Below are 14,515 nucleotides of genomic sequence, written 5' to 3'. Positions count from 1 at the left end.
AAAAAAATATATAAGTAAACATTCATTTCATTTTTATCTTATATATTTTTTATATTATCAGCAAGTTTGGTTGGTTAGGTAAGGTTATGACAGTTTAATTTTATAATTAAAAAGTTAATTTTACAATTACAACTAAAAGTTATAAAATTAACTTAATTTAAGTTTTTCAACTTAGCGGTTCTAGCGGCGAATGCTGACACTACGTTAGCCATCGTCCCTCCCGCGTGTCCCACCGATCAGGGTAGCCAATGCACACACTGTCTACACAGTAGCTACACATATCACCAACGGTCATATATATATATATATATTCCTTTTTGAATGTAGCCTAAATTATTGTTTGTTTGTGCGGATGATTGACTCAATCCCCAACCAAAGGCATATAGCCCATTTAGGGATCCATATTTTTCATAAATCGTTTTTTTGTACCATTCAATCTGATGTTCTGTATTGAAATAATATTGAAATAATAAAGAATTCATTCATTCATTAAAATGATCGATTGCAGTAAAATATTCTCATCATTGAATACTTGGAAATTCATATGTATATGTTCGTTCATTAGCTAACTGATGACCTATGGCATAGAGTAACATGTTTAATCCATGGCTATGGCTAATTCAAATCGTCCAGTCTGTCAATTTGATCACATGTCGTTGTTTTATACAATGTTAGTAAACAAACATAAATACTCCTAAACTTTTGCATTAAATTCAAAATTGTGTTGTTTCGGTTTCAAAATCATCAATGGAATTGATACTTGGATTATTTACTTTCTATTTTCAAACAATAGTCGTATTTAACCAAAATGTAGCCGGGGACACAAATGGACAGACCCAAACTTTATCAACAGCAACCAACCATTCTAACTATGAAACACATCTATTAAATACCAACCGAAGTACTGATGGCAATTTTACTAACGATGTTAAGGATATGCACATTGTTTATGCTCTGGAGAGAACTCAAGATGTACCAGTAACAAATTCTACAAGTCTAGAGAACACAAAATTAGCGCATTTTAAAGTCAACAAGACAAAAAAGATTGTCTTCAACCAAATTAAGATTCCTAGCAAAGTCGTTAAAGACGGAGTTACAACGACATCTAAAAATGATATGCATAAAGCAACATTTGAACCAGACGTCATCCAAGCAGAACCCGAAGGGTCTTTCAATAGTGATCAAAACGTAGATATCGCTATGCATCGCTCAGACGTTGGGCACACGGAAGACACTGAATTCAACGTCACCCAAACAGAAGGTTTGCAGAGTAAGCTAACTGCATATTTTAAAGAAGGTGAAAATTTGAACAATTTGACTCATCCCACTGAAAAATTTCAATTCGACAACAAAAAAGAACAGAAAATCTTGCACGACTCGCAGTTTGACAGTGAAAACATTGAATACCAAGACACTTTCGACTGGAGAAGAAGAGAAGATTCTTACAACCTGACAGAACCAGAGCAATACCCGTATTCTGTGCTCCTCATCATACGAGGCGCAGGTCCACAGGTGTACAGGTGCACAGGTTCGATTATAACTGAGGAATGGGTCTTGACAGCGGCACATTGCCTCGTTGAGGTTGAAGAATTGGTAGTATACGCCGGGGGTCACTCGATGGAGGAGTTAGCAAAATTCGCAAATAGAAGCGGCCCCTTGCCTCCTACAGCCCAGATGCTCCGATCCTCTAGTTTTATCATTCATCCTCGGTATGTGGGAGGAGATTTTGACGTGGGGCTGATCAAAGTGAAGGGAAAGTTCAACTTTACGCGGGCTGTGAGCTCGATACAGCTGACCACGACACCTTGGATGGAGAGTTACCATGGGTATACGACGTGCGTTTTGACGGCATTTGGTACTGTTCAGGTGGGAGAGAAGAACAAGGACGATGCCTACAGGAAGACGACTCGTCTGGAGATTAAAAGCCCTTGCCTCTGCTCGTTCTATCTGCGCATGCAATTAGGATCAGAGTCGGTGAGTAAGTGTGTGGGTCTAGTGTAGTCTTAGGGTAAATGTAAATGGCATACGAAAGTCCACATTTAATTTAGTAAATATTTCTTAATGATATATTTTGGAAGTGGCATTGTTGATGTAGTTTAAAGTTTAAAAGTCTGTCACTGATAGTTTTTAAATAATTAAGCTTATTCTGTTTCATTGGGCACTTTTGAAGAGTACTTTAAGTAGGCCTATAGATAAAAGACTTTATAAAACAACTCTTTTACTTTTGAAATTGTAAGCTTCGTAGAGTTAGTAAAATAGTTCAATATTTTATTCATAACATTGTTAATAAAACGTTTTGACTCGTTACAACTGACTTTGGCAATACGTTTCACAGCTGAGTTATGATAACATTTTTTTTAAATTTATTTGAGACCGGTTAGGATAATGTAACTTGAAATCGCATTTATTCAAAATTCGATATTAAACCTTTGCGAAGTCTGTTAAGATATTTGGGAATGTCGGGTTACATTTACTTACGTTTAGATTATAACGTACAGTACACATATAACCACTATTTTATTTTGCAGATGCTTCCTTTAGTTTAGTATTATAACAAAAATTACAAATCACACTGTAATTTTTACCCTTAAAAGAATATATAAAAATAGTCGATATCAACGCATTTAAGCATCATTTCAAAACAGGAAACAGTAAAATCGGCTCGTTCTGAAGATTTGACTATTTCAATATCATAAGATAGTAAGATGGATATCTAATGGTCGAACATCGCGCCACTCATCCTACACTTATGTCCATGCATACTTGGCTTAAAATACCTACTTTATATGGTCGCCATTTAATAGAAAGTATTAAAGTATAAAACTATAATAGTCAATGGTTGAACGAAATTGATAATAGTAATTTTTGACAGTACAAATTTGTTGTCCGTCATACTGCAGCAAAAACAGCCGTTTTAATGCATGCGTTGCGGGTCAAAAGTAGCAGTTTTGTTCATCGTTTATAGCTCCAAGGGAGTAAGAATCAGCAGTATGTATCGACGTTTTATCGATTGTAGATAATTGTTTCTGTATTGTAAAAAGTTCGAAGTATCGATGGTATAATGTACACTAGCATACAGTCGTAATGACGAAACGATTGCATCATTTACTAAACAGCTGCTTGTTTCCATTGCGGTAGCAAATTGAATTTAAAACAAGCTGGAAGTGGTTTTGAGAGGTCAAGTTTTAAATTATTAAAACTATTTCAGTTTTTTTTTAATACATAGTTTGTTTAACTAATGGTGCGTTATGACGATAAATAGTTCATCACAAGGGCAAAAGGTGTCTTTTAACACTCGCTTATTTTCCAGCGTTTAGGCCCTGACGATGAAATATCCTATTAACAAAAAAAAGGTAAAAAGGTGAAAAAATCCAAGTTCAACATGAAAGTCATATGGTCGTTGTTATTGTTTTTAAATTAAAGTAACAACAATTTCGCCTAATCTTGAAATTCTTTGTTACAAATTTTATGTTTTAAAATGTGCCGTAAATATTGGTTGCCAATTTACGAATTTTAAATAAATCCTGCGTGTTTTACTCTTAACTCTCTCTCTCTGTGATCATGCTTTATATAGTTGTTAGGAGCAACAAGGCGCGGACGAGCACGCACCGTCGAGTTAACCGTCCAAGCGCGTTGCAACCTGCACTCGCGACCTTTGCACTGATATCTGGAAAATTCCTACCGTCACAGGAGGGTATATAAAGGGCTCTGGGTACGGTGGTGAGACAGTCAAGACCCAGCACTCGTACGCTGCGGGTTAGGCGAGTGTAGCAGTACATGCTGCACCGCTAACACGGAGTAAGGTAAGTTTAGGGGAAACGTGTGCAATAGTATATATTGCACCGTACGGTTAGGTTGCGTGTGCAATAGTTATATATTGCACCGCTCGGGGTTAGAATAGGCGTTAGGGATTTCGGCCCGCGTTTATTTTACCCAACGACGATATTCGGCCATCGAGGCACTAACTTAAGCGAACGGTAGGGAAACGTGTGCAATAGTTATATATTGCACCGCTCGGGGTTAGAATAGGCGTTAGGGATTTCGGCCCGCGGTTATTTTACCCAACGACGGCTTTCGGCCATCGAGGCATTATCCGGCTCGAAGGACCAAATTTATTCCCGATCGATTACTAGGTCTGTGATAGCTGTGATGAAAAGAGTTGTATTGGAGTAAGCTTTTGCTTAACTCGCACTCATTTCTGAGCTTAGACTTAGTATTTACTTTAAATCGAACCTTGGACGAAATTACCCACGCTTCGACTGTTTTATACGGCAAACTTTATTCGTGAGGTACGTTTTTCGATACCCCGGTAATTTTAACCTCACACGACCGAGAAAACCCCAGAGGATAAGAAGATTAATCTGAAGAAAGCATTGATGAAGAATATTTCGGCAAAATATACATCACAAAAATGTACATGCATGACAGTCAAAACTACATTGCTAGCTCTTTACAAAATGATATATATTTATAAAAAACTAATATGTAAAAAACAGAATCACTTAAAATATGTTATTTATATTTATTGTAAGCCTGTTTAAAAATTATAGTTTATTTGTTAGCTAACATTGAAAGTGTTGAGGAGATATAGAAAAATCAAATGTTTCCTTTGGAGGTAGGATGTTTATACTGACTTGTTTCATTAGGAAACATTTATTTAAGTTATATATAACATTCTTCAATGTTATATATATTCATTATATTCTATATTCATTATATTCTTCGATTTCATCAGGACTTTCTTGGTTTTCACGTACACACGGTACTCTCATGTAAACAAAATCATTGACTGGTAGTTGGTGTAGCGCTTCATCGCTAATGGTTATGTCAAAATAGAATGGGTTATTTGCCTTCAGCCAAATAAGTGCTTGCTGTAGTTTTTCACGTCGAACTTCGAAATCGATACACCTTGACGTTGGACAGTGATGACTTTTAAGTTTTCGGGCAGTGTAGGTAAGACAGATGCTATTTCATTAATATCTTGCTCAACATTAATGAGGTTACTAATAAAAGGTTAAATACCTGTAGTACTTGTCCGTGATCCTGTGTTTTAGGCCAGCGACCCAGGTTTCGAACCTAAAGGTTCATTTTCAAGCTGATACCATGGTTAAACTCCTTCTAAACACATAAATCCTCTTCATAACTGTGGAGAGTCGTTGAAGACACGAACACGAACACGAAAACACAAACCTGTAACAAAATTTGCCAATTAAAATAATACTGGTACGGTAGTGTGCGTGGTGTAGCCGGCAAAAGATGAGTCATGACTGGGCAGTGGGCACGCGTACGCGTCGATGTCGGAGCGTGACGTTTGTGCCCCCTCCCACTCCCGTTGTCGTCAGATCCTCGCATCACATTGACACTGCCATCTATCATATCTATTGCTGTATTGTAGATTAAATTTTACTCGAAGGATAATTTTTCATTGAGCAAATGGGTAGGACTGTTTTTAGATGATCGGTATATTTCGAACTCTTCGATGGTGTTCATATGTTTGCCTTTTCTGCAATAATGCAATATGTCCAGATTGGTATTAATGTCGGTGTAATTATGGTTTGTGTCAATCAAATGATTTGCGAAGGCAGATTTAGTAGATTTTTTAGGCAGGTGTTCTTTAAATGTTTGCGTAAACGAACGAGCTGTTTGTCCAATGTAGTAACTCGGACAGTCATTGCATTTAATTTTATAAATTCCTGTCTTATCAAAATTAGCAGTGTTTTGTACAATTCGGGGTTTTAGGAGATAAGATAGTTTATTTGACGTTTTAAATGAGATTTTAAAATTGTTTTTGGTCATTTCAGATTTAAGGCTATTGTTCAAAACTATGCCATACTCAGTGGAAACGTATTTCTGTTTCTCTTTTAACAACTTAGGCCTACTTTCATTTTTATATTTAGTTACTCTCTTGTCTATGATGGAGCTTTTATATCCACTAGATACTGCTATGTGTTTTATGGTGTTAAGTTCCTCGTTATAACTGTCTTGATTAAGAGGTAGAGAAATAAGTCGATGAACAAAACTATTATATGCAGCCATTTTTTGACTGTACGGATGATGGGATGAAGAATGTATCGTTTGGTCAGTTGTGGTTGGTTTCCTGTAGATATTGAAAGTGAAATTGTTGGGATGTTTTGTTATTGTTACGTCCAGGAAATTTAGCTTGTTGTTGTTCTCTTCCTCTAAGGTAAACTTTAAATTCTTATGGATGGAATTAAGATATGAGTTGAGGATATTGAGCTGTCTTATGTTACCATTGAAGAGAAGGAACGTATCATCAACGTAGCGGCAGTAGAATATTATCTTATCTTTCTGGCGGTTCTTGTCAGACCATAGGTGTTCTACTTCGATTTTGTTTAAAAATAAATCAGTTAGTACACTGGACAAAGGTGATCCCATGGCCATGCCTTCATTCTGGATGTAATATTAATTATCAAACATAAAATAGTTCTGTTTTAATATCGCTTCGGTTAAGGTTAACAATTCATCTTTAGCGTGATCTGATAATGTGGAGTTTTTATCAAGATTATTCCTTAGAATATTTATTGTTTCGTTGATTGGAACATTAGTGAACAGGTTAACGATGTCAAAGGAGGCCATATTGTGTCGTGGGTTGTAATTGATTTTTGACAGCTTGTCGACTAACTCTATAGTGTTTTTAATGGAATGGCTATTCTCTAACTTAGTTTCTCTACGAATGATTTTGTCAAGAGTCTTAGCTATTTTATAAGCGGACGAAGGCAAGGGGTGAAGTTAACTAAAGGCCTGATCGGGATATTAGTCTTATGGATCTTCAACAAACCACGTAATATTGGTGCTTGTGGTTTTGTCACTTTTAAGTATTTTATTTCATCTGCAGTTAAAAGGTTGGTGCTGAGAGAAATGATTTTTTTTATGTCCTTTGAAAACGAGGAAGTAGGGTCATGGCTTAAAAGTTCGATGTTATTATCGTTGATGAAATTGTGGACTTTGTTGACATAATCATCCTTGGTTAAGATAACAATACAAGATAACAATACCCTTTATCCGCTTTGGTGATAACTGCGTTGTTTTCTTGTAGTTTATTTTTGATTGAAGCAGCCGTAAACGACAAGTTCTTATATTTTGCGGTATATTTATTTCTTGGAACAGGGTTTTTTAAAACGTTCTTAATTTTATTTTGATCTACATTTACATTGATTTACATTGATGATCTGCATGGCCACTCCTCGTACCTTCCCTCCACAGACCAAACCTCCACCAGAATATCCGGGACACACGCCGTAGTCCAGCTTGGGTGTGATACAGAGGTACCTGCTGGCCTACAACAGACAGCAGACGGATCACAATTTGCTGTATCCCATCTTGTTGATCTGCATGGCCACTCCTCGTACCTTCCCTCCACAGACAAAACCTCCACCAGAACATCCGGGACACACGCCGTAGTCCAGCTTGGGTGTGATACAGAGGTACCTGCTGGCCTACAACAGACAGCAGACGGATCACAGTTTGCTGTATCCCATCTTGATGATCTGCATGGCCACTCCTCGTACCTTCCCCCCACAGAACAAACCTCCACCAGAATATCCGGGACACACGCCGTAGTCCAGCTTGGGTGTGATACAGAGGTACCTGCTGGCCTGCAACAGACAGCAGACGGGTCACAGTTTGCTGTATCCCATCTTGATTATCTGCATGACCACTCCTCGTACCTTCCCTCCACAGACCAAACCTCCACCAGAATATCCGGGACACACGCCGTAGTCCAGCTTGGGTGTGATACAGAGGTACCTGCTGGCCTGCAACAGACAGCAGACGGGTCACAGTTTGCTGTATCCCATCTTGATTATCTGCATGACCACTCCTCGTACCTTCCCTCCACAGACCAAACCTCCACCAGAACATCCGGGACACACGCCGTAGTCCAGCTTGGGTGTGATACAGAGGTACCTGCTGGCCTACAACAGACAGCAGACAGATCACAGTTTGGTGTTACCCATCTTGATGATCTCCATGACCACTCCTCGCACCTTCCTTCCACAACCAAACCTCAACCAGAACATCCGGGACACACGCCGTAGTCCAGCTTGGGTTTGATAAAGAGGTACCTGCTGGCCTACAACAGACAGCAGACAGATCACAGTTTGGTGTTACCCATCTTGATGATCTCCATGACCACTCCTCGCACCTTCCCTCCACAACCAAACCTCAACCAGAACATCCGGGACACACGCCTTAGTCCAGCTTGGGTTTGATAAAGAGGTACCTGCTGGCCTCCAACAGACAGCAGACTGATCACAGTTTGGTGTTGTTTCCCTTGTCTGTGGTGTTACCCATCTTAATGATCTGCATTACTACTCCTCGTAACTTCCCTCCACAGACCAAACCTCCACCAGAATATCCGGGACACACGCCTTAGTCCAGCTTGGGTTTGATAAAGAGGTACCTGCTGGCCTCCAACAGACAGCAGACTGATCACAGTTTGGTGTTGTTTCCCTTGTCTGTGGTGTTACCCATCTTAATGATCTGCATTACTACTCCTCGTACCTTCCCTCCACAGACCAATCCTCCACCAGAATATCCGGGACACACGCCGTAGTCCAGCTTAGGTTTGATAAAGAGGTACCTGCTGGCCTGCAACAGACAGCAGACGGATCACAGTTCGCTGTATCCCATCTTGATGATCTGCATGGCCACTCCTCGTACTTTCCCTCCTCAGACCAAATCTCCACCAGAAGCTCCAGGACACACACCGTAGTCGAGCTTGGGCGCTCTTCACCAGTTGTGCCGTTTCTGGAAGCAGGCCTTCGCCACTTGCGTAATCTTCGAATTCCTGGAGAGAGTTCCCGCCAGCGTAGTCAATAACTCCGTCCACTTCGTCCAGACAGTGCGTCGCCGTCAACACCCACTCTTCTGATATAATCGTTCCTGTACAGATGCCCTGCTCGTCTTTCCCATTCTTAACTAGTATCAGAAGCACAGATAAGTCGAAGAAGTCTTCAGCATACGTTAATTCGTACTCGCCCTTCTCCTCCTTTTCCTGTTTCTTTTTCTTTTTTACTTTTAATACTTTTACATCGTATTTTTTTTCCGTAGTTTTCTTCAGGACTAGTTTGGAAGACTGAGTTTTGTTTATTTATCGTTCTCTTTACTTTGTGTTTGTCACGAGTTTTATTTTTAGGCCTAAAGTGGTCTGGTGGCTTGACATTTATTATATAACTAACTTTATTTAATGACGGGTTCACTTTAACATGTAGATTATATACTGGATGTCCATAAAGTCCTTTGAAATCGTCCTTATTCCTGCATTCGTCCTCCTTGTCAAGCCTTACCTTCTCGTTTTCCGATACATTTTGAACACGATAACCTCTTTTATTTTCCCAGCGTGCTCAACTGGCATATTCGATCTTTGTAGATATAACTGATACGACTCGTCGACAACAAAGTTCGTCTCGGCTTTAAACACAAAATATTCCTTTGATTTAAATTAAGTATTTATAATCGACGAAATAATAAATATACCATTGGGTTCAAATTATATTTATTATTTACAAAAATAAAAACTATCTCCTTAAGTAGAATAACATTTTCTTCTAAACAAAATAAAATCGTCTTCTAAATAAAATAAAATCGTCTTTCGAATTAAAATAACGTCCTTCTAAAAATAAAACCCTTACAGTCGATATAAAATCTTGAATCGACCATAAATTAGACAAGACATTGTTACAGTCATGAAAGAACATCATTTTTAAAGCTGTAGTTTCGTACTCGAGTTCTGGGCTGTGTTCAGACATAATTGTATATTTCCTAGATCTTCATCCCAATTACAATGTTCATCATGGTAAAAACAACGCAGTTATGGCGACAAATCCCTGATGTATCGTTCAGATTTGTTCCCAGATGGCCTATAAGCCGCGATGCGCCGATGCTGTATGTAATTTCTAAACAAGTAACTGTTCATTTCTTGTGATACAACATATTTAGCGTTGTCTGACACAAAAATACGAGGATACGAAAAGTTTGAAAATGTAAAGTTGAATTTCATTATTATCTCCCGTGAAGTGCAATTTCTCAGCGCATGGAGCATGGATAATTTTTTATTAAACTCCGAAACAATAGCCTCATGATCAGTGTTCAATTGAAATGTATGTAAATTTTCCACTCTTAATTTAAGATGACTCAATTTCGCATCTAATTTAGCTACTGACAGATTGCTAACCACACTCTCACACTGTTCAATTAACAGTTCCAAAGCACTTATTTTAATCTCAATAAGATCTATTTCATCTTGAAGATTAATTTTGTCTTTCAAATTAGCTAAATGTGGTTTGATGTTAATACATTCACGATATTGTTTCCGCAAAGCCTGGACGTTATCAATCATAATAGTTACTCCTCTTATCAGGAGTTCATATCTTAACTCATCCTTACTTAAGTAGTTCAAGTTGTACTTAGCCATATTCAGGTTGATTTTTAAAGTGATAATCCACTATTGATACTGACTATATGATCGGCTCTCTCAATAAAATAAAAATAACGTAAAATACTGAATAAGGTAAATAAAATTGTTTAACACGAGGCAAGAGGTTATGATTGGCAAGTATTTAAAAATATTATGATTGTCTTACAGATAAACTAAATCTTTGTTAGAATCTGTTAAACATTTAATACTTCTGATTGATATAAAGGATATTTTACAATGGATGTGCTCGGATGATTATAATTACAACTTTTTACAATAGATCTACTCACATTTTCGAACGGCCTCCCCTATTTCCGTTCTCCACTTAAAAAAAAAAAAAAAAAAAAAAAAAAACGATGTCGAGATTGATTTGTACAACAAGGGCTACCAACCTACCAACTTATATTAGCAACAATAGATAGGCAATAGATTAGCAACAATTAGTTCAATGATTATAACTTAATTATATGTTTCCTACTGTAACAAATCAGTATATGTTGTCTGTTGCAGACCACCGGAAGGTTCCTCTGTTCCAAGCCCAAGCTGGACTACGGCATGTGTCACGGAGATTCTGGTGGAGGTTTGGTCTGTGGAGGGAAGTTACGAGGAGTGGCCAGCATGCTAGCCAGGATAGACGACACCAAGAACTGTGATATGTCAATTATTGGTCGCATGCAATGCGGAGGCATGACTACTCTCAGTGTGTTTCAGGTGAGCGTTTAGTCTCATCATAGAAACATAGATATAACATAGGCTAGGCGTCAACCGAGGAGACTGTAGTCTTGGCCTAACCACTGAGGATGCCTCTTCAGCGATCTCCAATTGACGACTCGATTGATGCTGATCACTATGGATTCTGATAACGCCGGCCGTATGAAGCTACTCGCTTACTAATTTGCCTATTGGATTCAACGTTTTAAGTTTTAGGGAAATTCCCATATAGGGATTAAGCTATTACCTTAGGTCTCATGGTAAAACCTGGACACGGGACCGATTTATTTTTTTCGTTTTAGGGGCCCCAGAGGCCAAAAACACCATCCGTTCAAATTAATTTTTATATATGTATGTGTGTGTGTGGGGGTGTGTGTGGGGGTGTGTGGGTGTGTGTGCCTGTGTGTGTGTGTCTGTGTGTGTCCGTTAGCACGGTAGCTCAAACAAAAATCATCCGATTTTGATTAAATTTGGTATAAACGTGTAAACCTACATTTATTCGAACGAGTTCGCGAACCAGCATGATCGGACAATGGGAACGGGGGGTTTAAGGGGGGTAAAATGGGGTAAAATGGGGGTTTGTGTAAATTATGAACCGGGGAAGAATAGACAGTGTCCTTGCCAAATGGGTACAACAAGAAACACATGGGGGTTACAACGGGGGAACGAGGTGGCCATTTGGTCGGGCCATCACGCCCGATCCAGCGACCGGGGAAGTGAAGATTTTAAAAATCCCTCACACATTTAGCCCAATGAGGCGGAGCACCGTCTTGCTGGAAAATTATCATAAAATGCAGTTATTATAATTATTGAGGGACTGCATACAACCCCAACAAGTAAACAAACCCATTTACATTTTCTTCCGCAAAGAAAAATTATGCAATGAATCCATCATGTATTATACCGAACCAAAGATTTATCTTTGGACTGGCCCTTTCATTTTCAATCACGGTCCTGGGATTTTAACTCCCCCAAATTCTACAATTATTGTGTCTGATAACTTTCCCACTTAAATGGATAGTCGATGAACTGCTATAGGGGATTGGGTTTCGTGAAACAATAAAACAAACTGTGATATCCGATATCTCTTGTAAACTCACTTTTTTATTTTTTATAATATTGAATCATAACTGTATTGTTGTCAATCAACTGTGTTTAGGTGTTACCAATTTCATTAGATAAAACTTGATTAAATTCCCTTCAAAACAAGGCATACAAGTTAAGTGTGGCTCTAATGGTTTTCGTACAGCAAAGCTATTAGATCAGACCAAGACTTTGTGGACACCCGGTATATCTTATTAAGAAAATATTTTAGGTAATCCGACAAGTTGAAATTCGCTTAGTTTGCAGGTTTGCTGCGGCGGGGGTATTAGGGATTTTTGTTTTCCCCTATCTTATATTTTATAGAGCTGGGTAGCTTATCGGTTATATTGCTCGCGTATTAACCAGACGATCGGTAGTTCATTCCTGAGAAAAGTCAGTAGCGTTGTGATGGCTCTAATCGGGATACTGCTGTCCGTTATTACTACTGTAATCCTAGGTCACTGTTTTCTGGCACATTTGAAGTTTGGTTCATTTGAATTGATCTTAAAAAAACAATACCTTTGAATTTATTATGCCCTAAATGACATGTAAATCTCGCTAAGAAGTCAACCTTGATAAGAAATCGTATATGATAATCCCTAGAGGCTTGCTATAGAGGTTCTACTGCACCTTCTATAATGACATTTATTCCAGTCCCATATTGATTATGTTTCAGGATATCTGTACATTTCTTCCATGGATCAATGAGCACACGAACGTCTTCAATGGAACGAAAATCTCGAAGAAATGTAAATATAGTGGATCAGCACGAACTAATAACTCCTATGGTTTATTATTTATTAATATCGTATTGATTGTTTTAATAAATTCATTTCTCAGGTAATGAACTGTTTTATTTATTTACTTAACTAGTAGTAGGCTACGCTTATTCTGCGCGTAACGGCAATGTCATTTGTATGGGCAAATCAACCAAATCTCAGTCAACAACAGTCCTAACTTCTTGTCGATTAATTAACCAAAGTCATTGGTAATACACGTAATGGATTTCCAACAGTTATCAATAGGAGGGAAATCCATCGTTCCTGTACAAAACGTCTTTTGATTAATTGAAGCCTATTTCCTTATTTGTTATGAGGCCTATCATAAACAAAACTAAGCTAAACTGAACTAATCTAAACCAGACGATTATAAAAACCCACAAACCAAGGATATCTGGGCCCAGTTTCGAACCATACACACACACAAACATACACCGATACATACACTAGACAACACCTAACACTTGTGTGATGGGGTGTACACACAAACATTTTTTTTTTTAAATGACCATGCTTTTGACACTCTCGCTCCCGAAGGATGCAAGTAATTACGACCGATTCCACCCGGTGCTTCGGCCCAAGGGCGAGCTCCGAATAAAATGTGTTTACGCCCCACCACAACAACAACAAGACCTTTTCCCAAAACTGCCAGGCCAGAACTTTCCAAGAAACCAATCCATCCACGGTCCTTCAAAACAAAACCGAACGTGGACAGTGATCGGGTCTCTAAGTATCCAAGTCGTGAAGCCAAGTTTCACGACAAGGCACCCAGGACGCAACCAGCAAACCACGCTCTGCTACCAAATGAACCATGCCCTCGTGCCTGCACCCAGACTAACGAAATGGAAGCGTGATCCATGCGCAGGCCCGAGGAGCGGCCACAAAACTTTCTTAAAACTTGATTAAAATGACTCAAACTTTCTGGGGAGCTTTAAGAGCAGTTAATACAACTTAATTTAACTAGTTTGGCAAAAACAAAGCAAAATCAAAGACTTTAACAATACTTGACTGGGTAACACAAACTGAACATATTACAAGACAAAACAACACTAAAAATTTTACGGGACACAGCAAAAGACTCCTAGAAGTAGTAGCCTAAGACATTTAAATTTAATGAGCAAAATTGTAGGCTTAGGCCTACCACAAACAGTCGAAAGGACAAAAAACTTCTCGGCAAATTCTCCCAAATAGCGGCCTTCCAACAAACATTTCTCAGTCAAATTCTAGGCCTAGTATCTCGGGGCAAGCCCTGAATTCTATAACAACAGAGAAAAGGGAAACTAACTACCAAACATTCTCTACGACCCCGAGACTAGGTTCCAAACCTAGTGTAACATGTGACTATAACCTAACTTTCAGAAAAAGGTGCAAAACTCACCCAAAAGGCGCGCAGGGCGCGTTTAATTTACTCCACCGAAGAAAAGTTCACACAAACAGCCAAAAATAAAGAACTAAATGGCACATTATTATCCAAAAATAGAGTATTGAAATGGAAAAAAATCTT

General features: G+C 38.6%; 1 protein-coding gene across 1 annotated transcript; it reads left to right on the top strand.

Annotated features, from left to right (window-relative positions):
• Positions 1–685: 685 nt before the first annotated feature.
• LOC128995084 (uncharacterized) lies at positions 686–13,076 on the top strand. The gene is made up of 3 exons (XM_054419969.1): positions 686–1,974; positions 10,949–11,149; positions 12,909–13,076. Exons 1-3 carry the CDS (start codon positions 748–750, stop codon positions 13,074–13,076), a joined length of 1,596 nt encoding a protein of 531 aa, XP_054275944.1. The 5' UTR covers positions 686–747.
• Positions 13,077–14,515: the final 1,439 nt, after the last annotated feature.

This window comes from Macrosteles quadrilineatus, unplaced genomic scaffold (genome assembly GCF_028750875.1).
Source record: "Macrosteles quadrilineatus isolate MER2022 unplaced genomic scaffold, UCM_ALF_1.0 Scaffold_5__1_contigs__length_97177068, whole genome shotgun sequence".
Taxonomy (NCBI): domain Eukaryota; kingdom Metazoa; phylum Arthropoda; class Insecta; order Hemiptera; family Cicadellidae; genus Macrosteles; species Macrosteles quadrilineatus.
The sequence above is the reverse complement of the archived record's forward strand: the minus strand, read 5'-3'. Positions and strand labels throughout refer to the sequence as shown.